Source organism: Pempheris klunzingeri, chromosome 1, assembly GCF_042242105.1.
Source record: "Pempheris klunzingeri isolate RE-2024b chromosome 1, fPemKlu1.hap1, whole genome shotgun sequence".
Classification (NCBI taxonomy): Eukaryota; Metazoa; Chordata; class Actinopteri; order Acropomatiformes; family Pempheridae; genus Pempheris; species Pempheris klunzingeri.
Window position 1 is genome coordinate 8,936,533 of NC_092012.1, and position 25,192 is coordinate 8,961,724.

Consider the following 25,192-nt stretch of genomic DNA (forward strand, 5'->3'; position numbering starts at 1 on the left):
CTGAGCTCTTTGTACACTCTGCTTTAAAAAGAAATGTATGTTAATATACGTAAGCACCCACAGTTACGTATGCTGATTTTACATAATTTGGGGATAATGAAATGGCATAACAAAACATCTGCGACGATTTTGATAATCTCTTGAGTCTGAGCTTGAGTCATATTTTCTAGAGTAGAATAGATGAACAGGCAGATTCTCTGCCTTTCAGAATATCAGCATCTGCTGCTTTACTTTGATTCATACAATTGTAAATTTATTCTCTGTGGGTTTTGTTGGTCGTCCAGAACAAGTTATGTACTCTGGGAAATTATGATGGTAGTTTTTCACTATTTTAAAAAGGTATTAATCAATTAAACGTAAAATCAACAGACAGATTAATATGTTTTTTTAGATGAAGAAAATGTATGCAGGAGGAGAGTGAAATGAAGAGAAAATGTCGACGAGTTCATTTGAAATGCATACACTTTTACTGTAGCCGGTTATTCCATACTGTCATGTGCACACAGTTGAATAATTGTCATAGAAAATGAGAGGAGGCACACTGTTCATCTCATGACATTGCATCTGACACACGTTGAATAACAAGAAAAAACGCTGGGAGGTATTACACAAATTATAAAAAAAAAAAAAACACCTAGTTGAATCCAGCTGTACACATTAAGGGTATTTTATATATTTTTAGAACATGTTCTTTACAGAACGTTGCATTTTTTGGTCTTTCCTCTGTAGTGCGTTTCACTAGACAGACAGAAAGCGAGAGAGAGGCAGAGATGGGAATACAGAGAAAGCGAGGATGTTCTGGGACAAACCGATCCACAGTGGCCTAGTTTCCCTCAGCCATGCCAGTGACTCAACTAAAGTCTTCTGCCTGGCTGACTGTGGGCTTGGTCACCATGGATAAGACATGTGGACAGAGCCAGAATACACACGGTTGCAGTTATTTTTCTAAAAGGATGAACTGCAATTACATTAACACATCAGACGAATGTCTAATTCTTATTTAGGTGGGGGAGGGTGCGTTTTTTTTTTTTCCAGTCAGGAGTCTTTTTACTGCTCTTTGTCTACAGTATTAAAGCAATGCAGAGTAATACGACCACATACAAAATATTGGATGATCCGAAATTTATCTTACATGTTTTATTTGCATGCATTGATTTCCAAACACGGGCAACATGCCCCACAGATCGACCCAGATACACGTACTGTACATCAGGAAACAAAAGAATATGATGGGAAAGAGATTAAACGTGTACGTAACAAACTTCAGGTAACGGGGACGGAGCATTTTTTTGTGTGAGCTCTTGCATGTAGATGAATGATTGGCTCTGAGAGCAATGGAGAGCAGTGTGCCGGAAAATAAAGGGAAGATGTGGAAGGAAAGGAAGTGCTGGTAATGTGGGATGTTGTATTGGTGTCCGGGCTTAATGTGTGTGATTCCTACAGCACCTGTGTACTGAAGTAATATTCACTGTATATTCATTATACAAGGGGATTAATCGTTTCAATTGCTGGCCTTTAAAATAAGAAATTCTTTTGATTATTAGGAAAAGTAAGTGGTAATATGAAATCTCTGCTGAAATATTACTAAAAAATACAAACACGTTGTGCTCTGAATTCTAGCACATCATCATCACTTTGTCACTTTATCATGATTTGCTTCACACTGGGCCCAGAACCAAAGGGGGTTTGGAGATTATGAAATAATGGCGCATCTGATTAGCTCAGCCTAAAGAGCAACACATTTTGTATTTTTTTTTTTTTCAAAGTTTGAATTGCACAGGGTGTGTCGGAAGTCACTCACTATTCACTATATGGTCCACTACATAGTGTGTTTGCCAATTTGTAGTGTTTGGTGAGAATCATCCACATACAGTGAACTATATAAAAATAAAGTGACAGCCGCTAAATGAGAGCTACTGTAACTACCATCCTGCTGGATAGACAATGGTCTAAATCCTATAGTATAGTAAGAGGTGAGTAGTGAATGTCTTCGGACGCCATAGTAGTGCTTGATAGAGGTAGGTTATAGCCTATCCAAGCATGCATTGGACAAAAGACAAGGAAACACACAGGTCACTGGTTTATTGCATATATACTGTATATATTACAGTAGTTTTGGTCAAGTTTATGTTTGACTTTACATCAAAGTTTACATTTTGGACTTTGAGGCGTGTTCTCTGCAAATTACTGTCTGTAGCTGGTAGTGTGTTGGTCATTATAACAATAAATGTATTAAAGTTCAACCGTACACAAATTTATAGTCCTATATTTCTGTTTTGGCCCAAAATCGGTCAGTATGTTTTCCTAGATTTCAGTTTCTATATATCTGATTGTCACTGTCCTGTAAAAACCACGTTTTTGTAAGTTTTGAAGAGCAGCCCTGTTTTCAACTTTGACAATACATTTTATACTCAAGTGTACTTTCAAAAAGTTTCAATCATATAGTTTATTTATGTTGGAGAATTTTCTCAATCAAAAAAGAAACATTTAATCCTGAAATCCATCTGAAGAATTCAGAATCAGTTTACAGATACAGGGGCAGGGTATAGTGTGTGTATATATGAGTCTTGTGTATTTTCTTTTTTGTAATTTTGCTTTCAAAATGGTGTCCAAAGCATGTGCTCATGATTTAGCGTTAGTTGAAATTGTTTTAATTTAACTGTATTTGGTGAGGCGTTGGCCAGGCTGCTCATTGATTTGTCAGTGTTAGAACCTGTTTCAGGTTTGAAACACCGTTGTTATCGATGGCTTCAGCGTAGATAGATCGGCAGTGAATGTAAGTGGCCACACATGAAAGTGAATTATTCTCTTTGAGGTAACACACACAGCATGGGCCGCTAGCACTACTATCTGAGTGGCTCAGCGTCTGGTGAGGCTGATGTGTCACTCTGTGCCATTTAGCCCATCACTTAGCTCAGTGTGTGTGTGTGAGAGTGAGTCTGTCTGTCTGTCTGTCTGTCTGTCTGTCTGTCTGTCTGGTACATAGTGTGCGTCCACACCTGTGGCTTGGACTGCTCCCCTTAATCAGACCTAATGAAGAACATTGATTCATCTCCATTTGATTCACACTTTTAGACAAGAACACACACACACACATATACACGTATGCGAACACACAGACGACACCCCACCACTAGTTGTGAGACTAAAACTTTGACTTCTTCTAAGGAAGAAATTGCTGATCTCTAGTGGTCTAATGTTGCTGTGGTGTTATCAGCTCTGCATATAATATTCTACTTAACCACATGTGGAGAAGTTTTAAGGAGAGACAAAGTGATGTTTGGGAACTGAAGAAGAAGTGGCTTCAGAGAGTAGGAAGGAGAGAGAGAGAGAGAGAGAGAGAGAGAGAGCATGTGAGCCAGAGAGAGCTTTGTCAAAGAGAGGGGTCTGGAGATTGTTAGTGAGCGGGGCCGCCATGCACGTTTTCCTAAGAAGCACAAGCAGGGAAGGCATCCCAAGATTCCCAGCATCCTGGTCCCAGCTCTGGGGTGGAGGAAGCTGTTTACTCTTTCTATCTCTCACTGCTGACGTCGGCACACCGAACAATGTCATCCAATTTCCTGTTTTTCACTTTAGTGGAAAGCCACTCTCCCAGTGTGTATGGTGTGGTGCAGTGTGTGTGTGTGTGTGTGTGTGAGACAGAAAAGCTGGTGGACTGGAGGAGAGGAGAAGGAGGAGGAGGAGATCTATAGGGCCGGATACACTGAGAGCAGGATATAGGGTCAGAGGCAACTCCGCTATGGAAATACATTAGGTGTATTGAATGAGAGTAGCAGGAGTCTGCAGACTGTCCCGAACGTTCCTCGAGATGACTGTAGACACCCAGCAGCTCTGATGCGGTCAGATCGGCCTGAACTAGGAGGGAAGGTGTAATGTCACATGGCATAAGACTGTTTGAAGCTGTCAGACTGGAAACTGTCACCTCACAGCAAGAGCAAAAAATTGACTTGTGAGGGTATTTTATTGAATCACGCTCAGGCTTTTGATTTTGAATTCCAGGGTCAGTTTTTAGTACCGCAGCATCCCCAGCATCCCTCACATAAAATTATCCCATTGAGGTCCTCACAGATTGGCATACATATTTCAAACTGGGGAAAAAGACAGCACTGGTATCAGCTCAAAGAGGCGTTTGATTCAGGAGACAAAAGGTCTGATTGGTAAATTTGGTGGCAATGCTAAAGGATGGATTCACTCACTTTAGTAATGCATTCATTGACACAAGTCAAGTATTGTTTTAATACAGAAAAATGTGAAATTATCCAAGTTCGAATCTAGTTGAGCAGTTTTAATTATTTTGGTTGCCAGTTGCCAGTTTATTAGGTACAGTGTGGTAAAACTAACTCAGTTTAATACAGCAGTCATGTAATCCTACCTTCATGTTCATGTTCACGTGTTTTTTGTTGAATCTGTTTTAGAGAGGTGTTGAGTCAACTTAATGGTAATTTTAGAGGCTGCAGCGTGTTGTGCTGTTGAATTGCATTGCATTATACAGACAGCTGTTTCTAACCTCTCGATATGATGAGTCTAATACAACATAATGTAAAAGCACCATAAACTACATCCTCCCAAATGGTCATAAAGGGCTGACACAAAAACTGAACGCTTTAAGCTTGATGGGAAGGATTTATCGTTGTTCTGTTGCATTAGATTGATTTAGTTTTATCTAGGTGTCCATATAAACTGGCCGCAGAGTGTATGTACACAACAAGGGAGGCCAGTAAGGGCCCGCACCTCACTTTTGTCCAGGGGGCCAGTGAGGAAACTGAGAATTTTACAGCACATGGGAGATGGGAGACATCGTTGAAATAATGATGAACTGATGTTCGGAGCAATAAACTGTGCTCCAATGTTATGAATTACTTTAGACTGAACTGTGTACTGTGTGTAGACTAAATATGTAAAACAAATATTAATAAAAGAATATTAATAATTACATTTTTTTAAAATCAAATCTTGCTTCGAATCATTTACTGGACAGAAGCAACAACATCGTTGTGGCACTGATTCTGCTGAAATTCACACAACAGTGATATTGATCAATAACGCCGTTACCTAGAAAACTACAAGGACCAGAATGCATTGCATTAAACTCAGACCTCTATTCAAAGTGTTGCGCTGGACACAACTGCGTCTGCATTATGCCCAGCTAATCAACAAAGTTGTTGTCTGACTAACAAGTGGCCTTGTGTACAGAGAGAGGGTGAATCTAGTGTGTTTGGCACATCAGAGCAGTATATAGCAAGAGGGCGGGACGCGGATTACGTAGGCATACACACCATGTCCGTACTCCTCGCCTGCCGTGGCCTACATGCTCACTCACTTCCCCTGCTTTGTTTGCCTCTGGTTGAGTGCCAGCATGATGTTTGCGGGATGCAAATGCTTGGCTGAGTGATTCATTGCAGTGTGTGCGTGTGTGTACTGTACAAGAGGAGTATGTTGCCGGAAGAGGCTGGCAGACTGGTTCAGCTGTGTGTGTGTGTGTGTGTGTGGCAGGCTGGCCATTCGAGTTACACAACCTCAGCTGCAGTTGCATTGGTTGTGTGTCAGTGTCAGTTAGAGAGGAAAGTGTCCGTGGATGGAGACAGAGCGCTGCGTACTGCTCTGGCTAGGCCCCTGCTAGCTGGAGGCCCTGTGGCCAAACCCCATACGTCAAGACCCTGACCTCAACTAGTTCACCAACAAACAGCGTCACAGTGGAAACATGAGTTTCATGTGTGGTATATTTCTGTGCAGCCACCATCTGTGACATTTCCCCGGCAGTAGTCTGCAGAAGAGAGAATGTTTTGTTTCACCTCCACAGGAAAATGAATGGGTGGTTTGAATCTCTAATCAAAATTAATAAAGCTGAGGACTGTGCTATTTGTTCTGACACACGTGGTCGGAGTAATTGAAATTGTATCTGACAACAGGAAAACTAGGTCTTGTTTGGTCAAACCCTCCTTGGAAAAGCAGGAGTTTGTGGCATTTCCATATGTTAGTCCCTATTATATAGCCCCACGCACACACACACACACACACACACACAGAGAAACACACACTAACACATGCATACTGTCTCTCTAGTGCACATGAGCCTATCATGCGACCAGGTCCTCGTGTCTGCGACAGATCAGATGATCACAGAGCATCAGCTTGTAACCATCCTGATGCCACACTCCTTGTTTGCGGAGAACTACAACAAACGGCCCAGTGTCACGATGACGTCAATTTGGTTACAACCGAGGGCTAATCAGCTTTTTTTCTCCCCCCTTTTTTTGTTTCGTGAAGCTTTCAAAAGGCTTACACTTTAGCAAGAAGTGATTTACTGCTGCCCGGCATGCTCTAAAATTCCTCTCTGTGTTCCTCCTCACATGTGTAGATTGTTTACGGAGAAAAGGAATTCTAGAGGGATGGCGGTCCGCAAGGGGCTTGGTTGCTATGGTTACTAACCCCTGAGCTGGGTTCCATTTAGCAGGAAGGAAGCTAAATTATTTGCAGACAGAAAAGAGTAAGCTTGTGAAGGGAAAGCGTAATGACTTCAAAATTTGTCTTGTGGTTTTTTTGTTGTTGTTGTTTTTTTTTTTAATTTTCCCAACTCTAGTTGAATTTGAAATCCGGTGATTAAATTGCAAGCATTTGTTTTTACTGATGCAGTCAATGTAACCCAAGTGTAAGTAATAATACAGCAGAAAAATGAAGCCCTTTTTATGAGCAAAAATCCTTCCAAATCGCAGTGAGGAGAAAGTATTTTCAGGTAAATTTACTCAAAGTATCAAAAGTAAAAGTACTGTTAAGTGTCCCATTTCATGATGTTACATATGGGATTATATTATTGGATTATTATTATTGATGCATTCACATGTAAGCGGCATTTTTCTGTTGGATCCGGTCAAGATGTAGTTAATTTTAAACTACTTTGTATACTATGCAGAAGTACTACTTAGCCTCAGTAAAAGTAGCAATGCTGCAAGAGGTGAAAGTCCTGAATTGAAAATGTCACTGAAGTAAAGTGTTTTTGTAGAGAAATGTGTCTAAAGAATGAAAGTAAAAGTATCAATGATGCAGAAAAATTGTCCTTTTGAGTGTTATACTATATCATATTATATATCATTATTATGGGTATGGGTAATATTCTATAAGATGGTTATGTTTAGTTGCTAAAGTAAGTAGAGATAAATATAGTAGAGAGCGAGATCTATTTGGATTTCTGTGACTGTACTTTCATTACAGTTTGTTCATAAGAGCCACAACTGACTGTAAACCTAAGTAACTTACACATTCGTAAGCATTATGTAAAATCAGACTGTACATTTCTTTGTCTGTAAATCAATATATATTTGATTATGAATAACTTATATAACACGTCAAACATGAGATATTTCCTGATTTGGTGATTTAATGATGCTTTATGGTCATTTCTGTATTTTGTCACCTTCATCAATTGTATATTTCAAATTTGTTGGTTTATTATTATCATTATTGGTATTATTATTATTATTATCATTCTTAGGTAATGTCAACAAAACACAAATATGAAATAACTGAGAAAACATCACATTTATGAAATGTGTTTTCTAATGTATTCTTCTTGTTATCTTTCAGACCACATTAACAGAGGTGCAATTTGGACCAATGAAGTTATTTAAAGACCCACTTCAGGTAAGCTATCGCAAAACAATGCCAAACATCTGAATGATTGATGCTTATGCGCTTTAATGCATTAAGGCTATCCACAGAACAACGGAGCTGCTCCAGTGAAAAGTTTATGTCCATATCATTCAGGGGCTTTTAGCTGAGCCGTGAAGCTAAACTTGGTGTGACTGTCAATATTTGGTGGCATTTTTCTAGGATTAGTATTTCAAAACGTCGCTTACTTTTGTTTGCAGTTAGAACTAATCTTGAATTTCTCAAAGATACCACACCTTGCTAAGAGATTAAAAAAAAAAAGTCCCCATGCAAACATTCAAAGAAGAGGACGAAAAAAAACTGTTAATGGACGCATTGTGTGCGATGCAGCCTTGGGTTGTCAAGGCAACAAGGCCAAACATTTATGGCCAAGAACATACCATAATGAACAATGCACGTTATGGAAGAACTGCACAGAGGTTCCATGGACCAGTTTCGTCGCTGCAAATAGGACATTCTCTGACGTTCAATGGTTCATTATACAGTTTGGTACTGTGCTTGTTCCTTTGGCATGCGTTGCTGCTGCTGTGTGAAAACTTCGAAAAGTCTGCTTTTTTGGAAATGTATCCAGAAATTTTGGTTTCGTCTTGATTTCAAGGGTGCATTGCAGAGCTTAAAATCATTTGTCAGGTTTTTTATTTTTCATAATTGATTAATTGTTTTAGTAATTTTTCAAACTAGAATCCCAAACATTTTCTGGTTTCAGCTGCTTGAATGTGAGAATTTCCTATTCTTTTTCTCATTTATTGTAGTTAACTGAACACTTAGAGTTTTAAACTGTGAGCAAGGCAGAACAGGACGTTTGAAAACACCACCTTGCTCACTTAGATATTCTTGGGGCTTTTTTTTTTTTTTTTTTGTAATTTTAGAGGCAAAACAATCAATCATGAAAATAATTGTTAGTTACAGCCCCACTGCATAGCTCCTTCAAGTAAAGCACACATTTCTAGTAAACTGAAACCGCAACAACCTCTAAACTTAATATAACAATGACTATATGAAATCAGTGAGAGTCAAAGAAAAGCAGCACATTAGACACCCTGTAATTTAATGCCATGTATAAGTGCACAGACTCGGCTTTATTGTCTGATGCGCACCAGTGTGACCACAGTAGGAAAACGAGGTAGAGAGATATCCCCTTCCTGTTTTTGTCACTCAGCTGATCCTGTCATGCCCTCCTCCTCTCTACTCCTCCTCTTTTCTCGCGGCTCACAGGATCTGGCCGGGCCCCTGTTTTCAACAATGATGTTTTCTAGACAGAGCGCTCGGACCCTGCCAAAATGCTCGCTACCCTCTTCGAGCTAGTTTTTCCCCTCCTGTTGTCTTTGTCTCACTGCTACTTTCCCTGCCTTTGCCTGTTTTTTGGAGCCCAAACAGCGTATCCTCACTTAAAAACCATTTTTGCGTGAAATATTTTTGCTTTAGAGAGTTTTTTTTTGGTCTGCTGTGACTGGGTGTGTTATTCCTGAGTGAGGCGTATCTGTCTAGTCTGAGCACAGGCATCTGAAAAGACCTTATCTCAGCCTATATTACCCCATTCCTCCACCTCTGCGGGAATGTTGACTTTTCTACCAACATCCCAATGTGGAATTCTGATCTAATTCCCAGTGCGTACCGAACATAGCTGCAGGACTCAGTGGTGATGTATTTATGACCCGGACACTTATTGACGCTTGTAGGGAAAATGCTCATATGTGGAATATGGTTTGCATTAGCAACACCCCTCTCAGGCGTAAGGCCTGTGTGCTTCAGGCCCGAAGCAGCGTTTCTGTGCTTAAATAAAGCCGCACCAATCGTCAGGATGAATCACAAGGATAACTGTCAAAACAGCCAGTCCTCTATCCCCACATTGTGTGGAGGACAGTAGCTGTAGTTTTCTCAGCAAAGTCCGGTCTTTGTGCCCTAACTCAGTTTTAAAGGTGTGATGCAAACTGCCGAACAAACTTTCCCCTCTTTACGTTCATTCTGCTCCCTGCCAACAGTTGGAGATGACGTCTGTTTGAGAGAGTGACTCATGAATCTGCTCTTAGTGCAGCACTGCTCTTGGAGGCGGGCCGAAATCTCTGGTCCAGTATTTACGCAAGTAAGGGGTTATATGAAAGTATGCTGGCAGAGGGAGAGCGTGCTCTCAATGGCTGGTTTGACGGTAGCAGCAGCGCTCTCTTTCCTTGGCAGACCGGTGGGAGGGGCTGCAGCCAGTCAAGGCCACCTCGACTAATTGTGTCATAGATCATGGCAGCGCACAATAAAATCTCTGACGCACCCGAGTATGAGCCGAGTCTGATCAATCAGGGCCTGTCCACTGAGGCCTGAGGTCACAGTCAAGCCCACACTGCAGGCTGATTAGGACGACAGGCGCAAATGAGCATGAATGCACCAATGATGACTTGACAACTCAGAGCTGTTGATACACTGAGGCATCAAAACCACATTTTACCGCAGCTCTCTCTTCTCTTGTTTGAATTCTACAGCGCAGGGTGAAGAAGGATCATTATTATTGTGATTATTTATGACAGTTTTCCTAATCAGATCACAGCTACATATCAATGAGTCCTGTAGCTCTCTATTGTTTCGATCTCATTTTAAGTACCGCAGCTTCAATTTAGTTGTGACAAACCAAGAAAAGAGACCATCAGTCCTTAAATCTAGATGTACACATCTTACAACTACTAAAGGGCAGCACACACTTATTTCCATGTTTTGCCAGATTGTGTTACCACTGGCCTGTATATGATTAATCCTCAAACGATGTGTCAATTAATTAAACAGAAAATTAACTGACGATATTTTAGATTATTATTTGTAGGTTAGTTTAGTTTTCTTAAACGTGAATTGATGTTAAAAAAAATGACTGGTGGTCAGACAAAACAAGCAATTAGAAAATGTCAATTTGTGCTTTAAGGAAATGACAATGTGCATTTTTCTCTTTTTTTGACATTTCATGAACTAAATGATTAATTGTTGAATTATGAACATATGTTTAATGAACAGATAAACTGACAAAAATGAAAATGGTCGTTAGTTGCGTTTCTCTGTTTTCAAGCTAATGACTCAAATCAGTCATTATCCAGAGAACCACAAGTCTGTGCTGACTTTTCCAAAGTTGAGTCCCCTTCATCACTGCATCTTTTAAAGCAGTTCTTAATACCTGTTTGCATGTAATGTTGTTAATCTTGTCTTTTTATTTAATTAGACATATTTAAACTCACCGCGTATTATAGCTTTTTGTTTAACTCCAATTTAGGATAAATAATTTATTTTGTAGTAGCACTAGTCGTCGTAGTGTGACATTGCAAGAGGTCACTTAAAATAAAAATATAAATCATTCAGTTGGATATATGTGCTTGGTCATCTCTGTTTTTGCAGGTACTTTTAGTTTTTGCCAAAGAGGACAGTCAGAGTAATGGCTTCTGCTGGGCGTGTGAGAAGGCCAACTTCAGGTGCAGCATGGCACGAACACCCGAGTCGGCTCTTGAATGCTTCTCGGAGAAGCATCATGACCTCGTCATCATTGACCACAGACATTCCAGACACTTTGACGCTGAAGCACTATGCCGGTAGGGCCAGTTCTCTCATCATCAATACACTTCTTCTTCATGTTGTGTTTCAAGACTGATGTGGTGAAGTTGTTCCCTACTATTTTTCATCTGGTTTCACCCCCCCACCCACCCCCCCAAGTCCTGTCAGTTCAACTCAAGTACCCCTTTACCGACCTCCATCATGTTCCACACGTGTGCAGTGGAACTGATTTCAAGCTGGATACTGTTTAAGAGTAATGATTACATACGAGTGGATATTGCTAAAATTATTTCCTCATACAATCAAATTGTCAGTGTTTTGGTGTTGGGTCAGTATGGTCACTGGAGTGGTCAAACTGGAACACTTTCAACCAATTATCCACTGCTTTTAACAAAGTTAACCATGTTCATGTGGCTTTCAAATATTTATCCATTACTTTTGGCTAATGGTTACAAAAATTTTGCCATTACTTGAAGCATTTATCCACTACTTTTAGTGGATTTCTACCATTTTCCATTACTTTTAGTCAGCTCGATATGTGGATTTTTATCAATCAGTCAAATCGTAATTATTATTTTTTCAATTTAATTCAACTGCTCCACAGTCTGTCCTGGTAACTGCAGAAGTACCCTGTTGTGTAACAGTGCCCCTGGTTGGGAATCACCGAAGTCGTAGATGCCCATGAATTGAGTTCTGTTAGTGACTTTCATCCAAGGCCAATGACATAATACAGTCCAGATGATCTTGATAGGACCAATTGTAGCGCTCCTTTTCATGTGTTACAGTACACTTGGTAACATGTGTGATTATGACTGTGTGGGGGTAAATGGCTCACTAGCTCACTACAGGCTCACTAGCTTCCATCGCATGCTACCTAGTGGAGGCATGTCAATGAGAAACGAGCGGTGCCTGCCCATACCACCCTCTATCTTTAGCCTCTGCCCAAACCAAAAACACATTTACAAACATTCATTTGCCCTGCCCAGCGTGTATGTTAACCCTATTCATTTTGGCCAATCCATATGTTCAGTGTACACGCACAGGCTCCAATGGGGAACTAAAGGGCCTTTATGACCACTGGCTGGGGAAAACCACAGGCGGATGAGTGGCCCTGTACACTGCATTCTTTCAGAGGCCTAGGCCTGCTCACAGAGCTCCACCACTGGGCTCTGCCTGCCTGGGAGAATCGGAGCGTGAAAAACTGAAAAATACATTGATTTGATGCCATGGGCTTTTCCACCAGCCTGCTCACTGGCTAAAAGGCTCCCTCTGTTTACATTCAGGTCAATTAGAGCGGTCAACTGTTCAGAAAACACTGTGATAGTCGCCGTTGTGAAAAGGTACGTACAACTCTCTGACCCCCCTCTCCCTTTCTGCCCCCTCTTGTCCTTTTCCTCGCCGTCTTTTTTAAGTAGCCAGTGATTAGGAGTATCGTCAGAATTAAAATGGCTGACTCAGCGGAGAGAGGTTCTCTAAACAAGCATTTATCACAATGATGTTTGGGTGCTAACATGTGTTCTCCATTTAAGGCCAGACAGAGAGGAAGCCTCTGTGATGCCCCTGATCAATGCCGGCTTTAATAGGGTGAGCAACAATCTATGTGAATGTGTGTCATCTGCTGCCTGTGTTTGTATTGTTCTTTTGGTATGTGTTTTTTTTTTTTTATATCCCTACTATCAACACTCACTGTAAGGCAGGAACACAGATTATAAATCATTTTTGTTTGCTCCTGTACCTGAACCATTTTTATTCACTCGCTGCACTATAACTTATCCTATAATGAACTAATTGATATGAAAACGGGATTTCAGTTGTCTTTGACTGATCCGTGTTGCTTGGTTTTGCCCTCTGACCCTCAGAGATATGTGGAGAATGCCAATATGATGGCCTGCTATAATGAGCTGCTACAGTTGGAGCATGGAGAGGTGCGGGCGCAGTTCAAATTGAGGTGAGTCGTGTACTGTACAGTGTTGTACTTACATTATGGATAAGTCACATACAGTAATGCTCTTATTCAAAGCTGTTGCAGTAGGACCAAACCGTTTATGCACTTTTATGCCGATATTAGTATCATTTTTAAATCTTTCTTTAAAAAGTATAAATGTATATTGTGTATACATATATAAATAGATGCTGGACACTCTGCTTGTTGCACATGTTAACAATGACTGTTGTCTTTCTACCTGCACTAGGGCTGGAAATGCTATTTTCACAGCTCTAGAACAAAGCCAAGAGGCCATAGAGATCACCTCTGAAGATCAAGTAATTCAGGTGGGTTTCTAATGTACTTTAATACTTCTAGCTTTCTTTATTGTGGTGAAAAGTTCATCTCTCTGTCCTCCCCCTTCTTCTCTTTCTCCCTCTTTCCTTCTCTCCTGTTTTAGTGCCTGTTCATGTCTTGTGATCCCAGATCTCAGTAGTGATAGATGCGGTCTCTGTCCCTCTGAATGGCTCCTTTTGTTAACATCAAAGCACTGCATCGACATAGCCTATGTGATCACATTGTTTTCACATGAAATATATGTTTCGGAGCTCCATGAAATAAGCAACAAATGTGTCAGCTTCTCTGAAAACTCATTGATGTGGTTGGCGAGGTTCAAATGCAGCTACGTCATCGGTTTAAACTGTCTGAAATCGATGTGGATTTTATGAACAATAGATCATCGCAGATCAAGCCTGAACACTGTTGTTACCTCTCCTTCACAGTACGTGAACCCTGCCTATGAGTCCATTATGGGCTACCAACAAGGCGAGCTAATAGGGAAGGAAATAATAGAAGTGCCTAAAAGTGAGAAGAATAAACCTGATCTCCTTGAAACAATAAACTCCTGCATACGGAAAGGAAAGGTAATATGCATTCATTAAAGCATCTCATCATCTACATTATACATTTCAGGACAAAATGTGGTTATCATGAACTTAATCTCATAAGGAAATAAATGTCTACCTTCTTATGGTTAGTCATACTCTTACATGCATGGTTTTGATGTGTAATACAGCTGTCATTGTAGACTATCCCTTCACAATCATATCACTTGCAAGAACTGTAGATATCTGCTCCTGTCTTTGTGTCCATGCATGCATGCGTGCACGTGCATCCATGTGTGCTGTAAGTCTACACCACTGGCCATCCAGCTGCTCTGTTTCAAGTGCGTAAGAACAGCAGTTGATGGCTGTGCTGTAATCTTACTACACAGAGAGCGAAGGTCAGTCCCAAACAGGCTAACAGCAGGAATGGCCTTTTTAAGCTGCCACGGCAGTCTGTAGGTGGGGGGACATGAAACAAGCGCGCCGGACTCCAGGAGCGCTCCCCCTAGTCATTAAAGCGACTTGCTGCTCTCTGAAATACTCTGACCCACACCACCTCACCACCTAACCTGAAACACAAACACCGCCATGCTACACCCAGTCCACACCCACTTTTAGGGAATTTTTAAATCTTACATGTTGTCACTTTTATCAATAAATGGTTCCTAAATGTCCTGTATATTTAATTTCCTGGCCCTCGGTTCTGGTTTGTTATGCTCCAGGAGTGGCAGGGGATTTATTATGCCAAAAAGAAGAATGGAGACAGCATTCAGCAAAATGTGAAGATCACACCTGTAATTGGACAGGGAGGGTGAGTGACAGTATGTTGAAGCCTGGCTCATTCAGTCTTACTAAATGTAAATTACCTTTCCAGTAACTAAATGATTATACTGTATATACATGAATGATTGTTATATTCCTTTATTTTTCCTGGTGTACTAACTGGCTTTTGACATTCACAGAAAAATCAGACACTATGTGTCTATCAACTGGCCTTTAAATGATAATAATAAGGTGAGATGTGTTTCCAGTTTTGCTGATTGATACTGAATGAAAGGAGCCTCCTCGCCTCATCAATGTGCTCTTCTCCTCCGTCCATACAGACTGATAAATCCAGTGAACGTGTGCAGGCAGAATCTCAGACAGGTAAGATCCATCTTGAAATTCTCTCTGCTCCATGAAAATGCCCACCGGAGCTGCAAGACTGCACGGCCATTGTATTTATTTTGCCAAACCACTCAAAAGACTGTAGAGTCATGTAGTTCAAGGTTTTTCTGCTGGGCAGTTATCAGCATTAGTGATGGAAGTTCTTTCCATGACAGTGTCACTTGTGATCTGTCACAAGGTTCGAGGATCTGAGTACCAGCATTGTGTTTGTTATTAGGAAGCCAGTGTTACAAAGATGATACACAGGGCTAATTTTAAGTAATAGTTTCCAAACACAAAATATTTGTTGGACGCTAATAACAATCAATTGGATATGGTTTGGGAACATGAGCTTTGTAAACTCAAAAACTTTGGAAATATATCAGCAAATATATTGCACCATGCCAGAAAATCATTGTTTTCTTTCATCATGACCCAAATTTTAAACAGTACACTGACAGTGTCCAATCCTGCTTTATCTAGTTGAGAAATATCTACAAAAAAAAAAGAAGAATTCTGTCCTTTGTTGACCTTGAAAAAGTTATCCACGCTTTTATTTCCTCTTAACTGGACTATTGTTCCTCACTGTATTGTGGTATCAACCATAAAGCCAAATCACAGCTGCAAGTGATTTCAAAATGCAGCAACTACACTCCTGACAGGCAAACAAAACGGGGATCATATCTCTCCTGTGTTGGCGTCCTTTCACCAGCTCACTGAATAGAAGTGAAGAAGTTTATTCATGAAGCTCTGCATGGTCTCACAGCACAGTATATTTCACAGTAACTCTTATATAAAACCTCTGTCTGTTGATTAAGGTCTCTGAAGGTTCAATACGTTATGGTACAATCTTACCAAATAAAACAGTTAATACTGTCTACTGTTTATATCTATGGATTTGACCTGTGAGGTTGATTCGTCTCACATTTGCACCTTTTGTTCCCAACTTTTATTATTTTATCAAATTCTCTTATCAAATTAAAACACAAAAATTGTGAGAAACGACAGAATCAATAAGGAGAGTTCTAGTGATCAAAAAGAGGCCGACTAAAGTCTGGTTGGACTTATCAAGGCATCTCGTCCTCTTGCCAAAGATATTGTGACGGAGGCCAAAGTCATCCTTGTCACTAAACTTGAACTGTGTTTTGCATGTGCGTGTTAATGTAAGGTGTTTTCTTCTCCCTAGACATCCAATCCAGTAAGCACAAAGACCGGAGGAAAGGCTCTCTGGACGTAAGATCCACAACGTCTCGGGGGAGCGATGGTGAGAGTGAGGGGAGACAGATGATGGAAACTGAGCGTCTCTCGTCAGCTTATGTCTTGCCAGTCGTGTGTTTGCATGAAGTGTTGATTGGACACACAAGAAAACACTCTTTAGAAAGTGTTTGTAAAAACTGCAGCTTAATTTGTTGTTGAATTGTGATATCGGGATGTTTTTTTTTTTTCTTTTTCCAGGGAGCTCACAGCGAAGGCACTCCTCAATGGCCCGAATCCACTCCATGACTATAGAGGCGCCTATCACCAAGGTGGGTTCATCTCCCTCCCCATCATCCCTCTGAGCCTCCATCATATGATTAGCACTTTGTACTGATGTTTTGTATCTCATGACTGATGTCCTGGGTTATAAAACTACCATAATGGCCATAAGACCTTGTTGTACAGCTGCTAGCACTGAGGCCAGAGGCCCTGCACATACCATGTCAAGAGGAGATGGGCTGATAAAATGCCACATCTAAGGCACAAGGCAGGAAAGCATGTTGGACCAGAATGTCCTGGTGTTTCAGTGGTTTATGTAGTTTGCAGCCTGGATAGTCGGAAACAGAGAAAGTCCCCAGGGATGGGTCATATGACACACTGCAGTTCCACTGCTGTATCATTTGACTGTGTAGTCAGTCCCTGTAGGCATCATCCTCTCCAGAATAAAGCACTGATAGAACTGCTGGGTGTGTATGTGTGTAAGCGAGTTAGCTTGTGAACTTGTGTTCTTGTACATGCTGACCTCGCCATAGGTGCCCATTGTTAGACCCTCCAGAGCCTCCATAGTTCATATTTTAGACAAAAAATGTATATCTGTGTATTTTCTTTGCGTTATACTACCGGGCTTGTCCAATCCTGGTATCACTTTAGTAATATTTTCAAAATGAGATATTTTACTACTATGTTAGAGACACAGAGATCATCTTACACGTTTTAATCCCATGCTTAGCTTATTCAAGTGCTTTTAATTTTTAATGAATTGTTTGCTGTTCTGGGATTAACTGTAATTTCTTGTTGAACGAGAAGACCAATAACTCTTATCTGTCTATTCAATATGAAGCCAGAACTGAGAGCCATTGAGCTTAGTTTAGCACAAAGTATGGAAATATTATTGTTTTTGTTATTATTATTGTTGATACTCTCTAAAAGTGTCTTTCTGCCTCTTCTCCTTCTTCTTCCCATTATTACCTTATTCATTTGACCATCCAGGTAATCAACATCATCAATGCAGCGCAGGAGAGCAGTCCTATGCCCGTGGCGGAGGCCTTGGATCGAGTACTGGAGATCCTGAGGACCACTGAGCTCTACTCCCCACAGTTAGGCACCAAGGATGAAGATCCTCATACGAATGACCTTGTGGGGGGGCTGATGACGGTAAGTAGCAGGTCCTTTAGAGCACGAGGGTTCTTTGAGAAGTCTGAAACACCCAAACAGCTTCCTTCCGCTACGAATGAATCGACTCCCATATGATAACACACGTCAGAGTGTGTAGCAGAATTCCACAGTGATAACACGCATGTCTATGTGAATGTCCGTGAAGCGTTCACCGTGAAAGCCCATGATAATGTGCTAAGTGACAGAAACAAAAGAGTCAGGAGTTCAGGAGTGTCCATGTGTGTTGATTTTTGTTTTTATGTGAGGAGTTCAGTTCATATTGGGGGGAGGGAAAGAGAGACAGAGAGAGAGATTAACAGACAGCAATGGTGAAGTACAGAAGTAGAAAGAGTGCCAAGTTGGCAGTCTTGGCAACGACCCCAGAGGAAGTGTTAGATTGTCCTTTGTGCTCCTGTAGGCTGGAGAGGAAAGCCCACCCCACCCTCTCTTTCTCCCCCCCTCTGCTCTCCCCCCCCCTCTCTCTCTCTGCACACATGCACACAGTCACACTCACATGAACCTCTTCCTCTCTCACTCCGCAGGCCTGGAAACATCCTGTTCTTTGGATCAGATGAATAAGCATGGCTTTACTTATACATGTACACTCTGGACACGCATAGGCAGAGAACTGTTACACATAGTCCTTTACACAACATTTGTTCTGCATAAGTCATAAAGGCTGATGAAACCAGAAGACCATGAGGTGTGAGTTCAGGTTTAGGTGATTATTTTTCATCATTTGCTCATGTAGTTTCTTGGCTGCGCGTTGTTGTGTTGAGGTGTGCTGGGTCTGAACTCAGAGGACCCAGTTAACATTAAGAGAAGAGCTGTCATCTTTCGGGGGAGAAAGTCTTAAAATAACCTGTGTGTACAGAGGCAGCGCCACCATGAGACAATGCTCGGGTCAAAGATGAGCCACTCTCCTCTTCCTTTTTCACTTGTGAAGTAAACATTTCACTCTGCGACACACACCCATGCACTCACTAACGGCCAACATATATATGTATCTTGCATCAGAATGACTGAGTGATATAGGTCTGTCATTTGCATAGCTGACAAGTGGCAAAAATGTTGTTTGAGAGAAGTGGGCGCCTTAATGCTCACAATGTTTTATTTTCATGTTTTTTCATGTCATCCAGTGGCCTGAGGACATAGTTTTATGCCACATTATACATTTTTAGGTCAGAATGATTTCATTGTAGCTTCTTGTCACAGTTATTCTTTAGGAGACAGATTTAATCATATTTCTTTTGCCAAGAACGGTAATGGATGCAGAAGTACTGCAATGGTTGTTGCTAACATAAAACAGAAGTATGAGTCTACAGTCATGCCGCTCCTTCTCTGAGCCTGTGCTTCCAGCTAAATGCAACTGTCGAATCTCTAATATTTTCACATAAACCTGGAAGTAATCAGAAGCTTTGTTCTGATTGTTCAAACACATTCAAAAAACGCAAGATGTTATGAGACGTCAAAGGAAGAAATATTTAAGAATGAAGAGAATTTAAGCAAATTCGTGGCAACGATCAATTTAACTCTTTTGTACAAAGGGTCAAGTCAAGAGTTGTATCCCTCACAGTGAAGCATGCATTCAGATGACACTGAGGTGGATTTTTATGTCCAGGTCAATGTGAAAATGTTGATTGTGGAGGAGAAGTTAACAAATAAATTACAATTCATCCCACGAGGCACCATGTCTGTACCAGATTTAATGTTCAGACATTTCACTCAAACCCACAAATGTCAACCTCACAGTAGCGCTACAGAAAAAATCAGGGGATGACGGCTGTCATTAGGATTCATCCTCAGGGGACCATGAATGTCAAACAGCTAGTGTGACTAAAAACACTTTGATCAGCTCTTGCATTGTGATTTGTATCAGCTGTGAATAATAGACTTTGTGTTAAGAACAGCCAGATCATCATACTCCTAACCACTGAGAAGCAGCGTTTTTCATTATTTGGGTGATGAAGCGTTACCCTACCGATAAGCCCCATTTATTATCACAGCATGCAGCACTGCCCAGAGGAAGACAAATGTCATAATGGAATAATTCACTCTAGATTAGTTTACATATGTACATAAATTATCATGGTGTCATTTCTGACACAACTATACAGTTCATAAATATGGTGATCATTTTCCAAACTGAATATTGGTTTCATTACACTCAGCTTGGCTGCTTCATCCCTCCGCTCCGTCTGTGTGCTGGAGTGGAAACTATATAAGGTGTCAACATAACAGAGCCTCCAAAATATTGTGTCATAGCACGGATGAAAGAACGCTTATTAAAGTGTTAAAATGGAAAATATGTCTTTGTTTCATCTTATTTATTATAAAAGTGTAATTTGTTACAGTCTTGCCTCAACTGTTTTTTTTTAAATCACGTTGACATATACTGAAAACAGATAGTTATTGTTCTCTTTGCTGGGAAAATCATTTGGAAAAATGTGATTGAGATTCTAGTCATGGCTCAAGGATTGTAGGATGTCACTTCTAAAAAATTAAACTGGACGAAACTTTACCACTTCAACATCTACAAGCACCAGGAGCATCTTGACAGTTTAAGACTAGACTAGACTAGACTAGACTTTCTTTATTGATTAAAGTTTTCTTATCAACTTTTCTAATGGAAATTCCCTCTAACTAGTGATTATTATATTAGATTTCATGAAAGAGTTAATCTCTCAGACAGTTGAAGCCAGAGCATCCAAATAATGTCACTGATTATGACAAATTCTTTTGAAGGGCCGTGCAGTGTTTTTGACAGAAGTGATGCTGTTGCTCGTAACACTGAGGTGAACTTATGTGACCGTTCAAAAAGGACAAATGATGGTTAATGAATTGTATGTATGCTGTCTGTTTTTTACTCTTTCTACCTCAGTCCTTGAAACATTTCTTCGTTTTTTCATGTTCACAGGACGGTTTACGCCGATTATCAGGAAATGAATACATCTTTTCCACTAAACGTAAGTCCATATAAAGCATACGGGAAAATAGTAGTGATCAACACATCACCCCCACATCCAGTCTAATCCTTTCTTGTCTGTTCCTTTGCTCACAGAGCCCCACCATATCCCCAGTCATCTGACGACTCCTCTGTCGTTAAATGACATCCCACCCCGTATCGCCCAGACCATGGAGAACGAGGAGTCTTGGGACTTTGACATCATCAACTTGGAGGCTGCAACCATGAAACGGTGAGGCAACAACACAGTTAAAGGCTACTGGAGGGACTGTGTCTAATTGTCTTTGGTGTGGAAGGAAAGCTTGGGATGAGAGTTTATGTTAAACTACCATGCTGAATCCTCTCGCAGGCCTTTGACCTACTTGGGCCTGAAGATCTTCTCCCGCTTTGGGGTCTGCGAGTTCCTAAACTGCCCTGAGGCCACTTTGCGCTCCTGGCTACAAGTGATTGAAGCCAACTACCACTCCAGTAACTCCTACCACAACTCTTCCCATGCAGCTGATGTCCTGCACGCAACAGCCTATTTTCTCTGCAAGGAGAGGGTCAAGGTAAATTCATAAATGGCAACGATTGACAATAGAACATACTATTTTACATACATGCCAAATATACTTTGAGCGTTCAGAATGTTGCCTCTGGCCCAAAGACTATTGTAGGCTAAAGGAGTAGTTGATGAACAATTCATCTGCAACTATTTTGATAATAATTTCTGGGTATTTTTAGTTGTTCCACATTATTAAGAGGTGTGCATTTACTGCATTTCTTTGTTTTATGTGATGCTAAATTAAATATCTTTTGGTTTTAGACCATTTTTTTTTAGAAAAAACAGGCAATTTGAAGATCACCTTGGGTTTCTGGAATATTGTGATGGCCATTTTTCACTATTTTTTTTTTTTACATTTACATTTAAGCCAAAGGTGAATTAATTAATTGAGAAAATAACTATAGCAAATTGTTATATGTGGCAGTGAAAGCTCTGTTGTAATAGTTTTTATAGAGTGATCAGTGTGACACCATTCCCATTAATTCCTAATAAGAGACATTATATTTTTCCTGCTTTTTTTCCCTCCATCTTTGTTTACAAATGTTCTCCTCTGCTTTTGCTGTGGGCCAAAACACTCGCAGTATCTAGATGTTTCGATTTTCTACTATCAAACACGTCTCTCCTCAGTCTTTAATCTCAGGTGCCTCGTCTGAGCCTACGTTATCCAAGAGAGTTGTGGTTTTGTCCAAGTGTGTCAGTGGCTCAGTAACTGGTTGAGTTCATGTACTGGTTAAGCTGATTACCAAACTGTCTATTTCTGACCTCAGTGGAGTGATCTTTCATTGGCTTAGCCAGTGACCTGTGAAGTTACATCACACAAGGTTAATGAATTTCTAGAACTGTACAGACAGGTAAGTGGGTCTGTCCGTTTGCCCCAACAGCAAAGTTTGGATCCCATTGACGAAGTGGCTGCCCTGATCGCTGCTACTGTGCACGATGTGGACCACCCAGGCCGCACCAACAGCTTCCTGTGCAACGCAGGAAGCGAGCTGGCCATCCTCTACAATGACACAGCTGTGCTAGAGAGCCACCATGCAGCACTGGCCTTCCAGATCACCACAAGAGATGATAAGTGCAACATCTTCAAAAACATTGAAAGGTAGGAAAGTCTTTACAAGGACAGGGTCACCCTAAAAGATGAAAGTTGTCATCATTGGCTCACAGCTCAACTAAAGATTGCACAAAACAAGCCCCCAAAGTTAAACTTCTCCTGAACTTCTGAGGTTCCGTGGATATTGAAGTATGTAGCTACAAGTCTGTAAAAGCCTAAGACACCTAAAAAAATTCTGCAAAGACAAGTTGTCTGATTCACTAAACAAATAAGTGCATTGTGTGCTCTAAAGGCCAATATTTACTGCAGTATCTCCAAAAGAGCTAAGCTAACAGTTTTTACTGACATGAGGTTGAGAAGATAATTACTATATTTTCATTTTGGGGTGGACTATTCCTTTAATATATTCCAAATTAGGACAATTAGGACATTTTTGGTTGTGTGCAGTTTGAGCTATTGGAACCCACATATTATATTATGTATTCTTATTCTTATTCTTTTGGAGCTGTGTGTAACAAAAAGCAATTTCCCCCTGGGGATTATTAAAGTAATTCTGATTCTGATTCTGATTAAATATTTATAAATATCAATATGTGAGATTGAGAAAAATCATACTTTATGCATTAAAATTCTCTTTAAAAAAATGTTTGTGACGCAGACGTCACCTGAAGCATCACAGGGGATAAGCTAAGTCTGCTGATGAAAGCAATACTGTGTGTGTGTTGACAGCGGCAGGGTAATAATGTGATTTGAGTCCCAAAGCAGAATAGCTCACATGTGCTGGTCCCCTCAGAGGGGGGAGGCGAACAAAGCATCCATTCATCGGCACTGTCACTGCAGTCAGAAGGGGAAAACTGTTCACACGGGTTTCCATGCTATTTACCACACTGTCACTTCACTCCCTCTGTTTTCTCTGTTTCTCCTCTCGCTGTCTTCGCCTCCTCAACCCGCCTGGTTTCTGTCCATCTCTCCCTCTCTCTCTAGGAACGAATATCGAACACTACGACAGGCTATCATAGATATGGTGCTCGCAACTGAGATGACCAAACACTTTGAACATGTCAACAAATTTGTCAACAGCATCAACAAGCCGCTGGCTGCTCTGGAGGAGAACGGGGTGAGATTAAAAAAAAAAAATGAAATCAAACTGCAACACTTTTAAATGTTTTTGTATTTCATACCTGTGTAATAATAGTAGTTCTAATTTTAGCATTTTGTTCTAAACAGATCAGTGTTTTGCGTCAGAGCAGGAAGGACACAAAGAGGCATTCAGACACTTGATAAACACAACTATAGTCATCTTATTCTGTCAGAGTCATACTCAGTCCACCAGTACGCAAGCAACAATAGTTTAAGAGCTCGAGAGATGATGATACTGGTTCAGGGGACTTGTGGTTTGTTGTTGCCTGGGCACAGAGAACTTCGTGGGGAGAGAATTTTACAACTTGGTACCATCTTTCTCGTGTCTGTGTGGAATGCTCACCACAGACATTTAAAGGTTGTATTGCCTTTTAAAGGCAAGAATGATGTGTATAAATGATTTGGTGCTTATTTTTCCCTTAATTATTATATTTCTGTATAATATAGCCACTTCCAGAACTTGTCAGGTCATACTGATAGAGTTTAATAGAGATTTAACTGTTTGGTATACAATGTACTGGAGTTTAAGTTTTTAATAAAGCTCTTTGGTCTATGTGTCACATATACTTTCATTCAGTTAAATCTAGACTTGAAGGTCTAAATATAACTCACTCATCGCGGCCCAGTAAAGTAGACCTTCTGTACTCAACGTAACTATCAGTGAATTTAATCTTGAAACATACATTGGGCTTTAAATCATGTGACTGCACGAACCATGCTGTACTTTTTTACATGCAAGTGTTGCAAGAGCTCATAATGAACACACTCACCCTGAATACAGACCCTCCTTCCTTATCAGCTGCCATGGACATATTTTATCTTCCCAGTTTATCCACAGATACAGTCAGTTATTTTTAAAGTTGTTCAGCTGCTGTGTGCTATGAGGAGCTGTCTATTGCCACTAATAAGTAGAACTTCAGTTGTCTTCGTGCTAATGGTCTGCTTCTGATGCTTCTTTTTTTTTTTTTTAGGGAAACAGTGATGAGGAATCTGTCAAAAGCGTTCTGACATCCCCAGAGAATCGCATCCTCGTCAAGCGGATGCTGATTAAGTGTGCAGACATCTCCAATCCATGCAGGCCTCAGGAGCTCTGTATAGAATGGGCCGGACGCATCTCAGAGGAGTATTTTGCACAGGTAAGTAGAAAACAACTAACATGGTGTTGATGGCGTGGGAAGATGGATCTAGAAGCTGTCTTTTTTGTAAGTTACGTATTTCTTGTGCGTGATGCTCACTTGTGCTGTCGTCTCTGGCGCAGACGGACGAGGAGAAGAGACAAGGTCTACCAGTGGTTATGCCTGTGTTTGACAGAAACACGTGTAGCATCCCAAAGTCCCAGATTTCCTTCATAGACTACTTCATTACGGACATGTTTGATGCATGGGATGGTAAGATTGCACAGCATTATGCAAACACTAGAGATATTTACATATAACTCTGCAGACTATTAGTTGTTACCTGTAAAAGAAGAAAGGTATAAGTGGCATGTAGAATGTCTGAGAATAAAATCTTCAAGAGAAATGCGAAACTTCCTTATACTGAGTAAGTCCTTAAAAGCAGCATTCAAATTTAGCAAGTGAATTAAAATAAAAAAAAAACACTGGATCAGTATCAATGCAGATACTTACCTTATCAAACAGGTCAGATATTGACCGGGACATGACCAAGCCACTTTCAATACTTTTGAATCTCATCATAGAATTCAGTGTTTCCACTGTCTGTT

At 40.6% G+C, this 25,192-nt stretch overlaps 1 protein-coding gene across 1 annotated transcript in view; it reads left to right on the top strand.

Moving 5' to 3' along the window:
* The window catches only part of pde8a (phosphodiesterase 8A), a 41,254-nt gene that overhangs the window by 13,146 nt on the left and 2,916 nt on the right, over positions 1-25,192 (top strand). The window contains exons 2-21 of the mRNA XM_070828540.1: positions 7,582-7,638; positions 11,032-11,222; positions 12,468-12,524; positions 12,714-12,768; positions 13,044-13,132; positions 13,377-13,455; positions 13,891-14,031; positions 14,715-14,803; positions 14,955-15,006; positions 15,096-15,138; positions 16,325-16,402; positions 16,594-16,664; positions 17,605-17,769; positions 20,687-20,735; positions 20,831-20,966; positions 21,084-21,282; positions 22,160-22,377; positions 23,314-23,446; positions 24,441-24,605; positions 24,728-24,857. Coding sequence (XP_070684641.1) covers positions 7,582-7,638; positions 11,032-11,222; positions 12,468-12,524; positions 12,714-12,768; positions 13,044-13,132; positions 13,377-13,455; positions 13,891-14,031; positions 14,715-14,803; positions 14,955-15,006; positions 15,096-15,138; positions 16,325-16,402; positions 16,594-16,664; positions 17,605-17,769; positions 20,687-20,735; positions 20,831-20,966; positions 21,084-21,282; positions 22,160-22,377; positions 23,314-23,446; positions 24,441-24,605; positions 24,728-24,857 — 2,197 coding nt within the window. The remainder of the gene's footprint in view (positions 1-7,581; positions 7,639-11,031; positions 11,223-12,467; positions 12,525-12,713; positions 12,769-13,043; positions 13,133-13,376; positions 13,456-13,890; positions 14,032-14,714; positions 14,804-14,954; positions 15,007-15,095; positions 15,139-16,324; positions 16,403-16,593; positions 16,665-17,604; positions 17,770-20,686; positions 20,736-20,830; positions 20,967-21,083; positions 21,283-22,159; positions 22,378-23,313; positions 23,447-24,440; positions 24,606-24,727; positions 24,858-25,192) is intronic.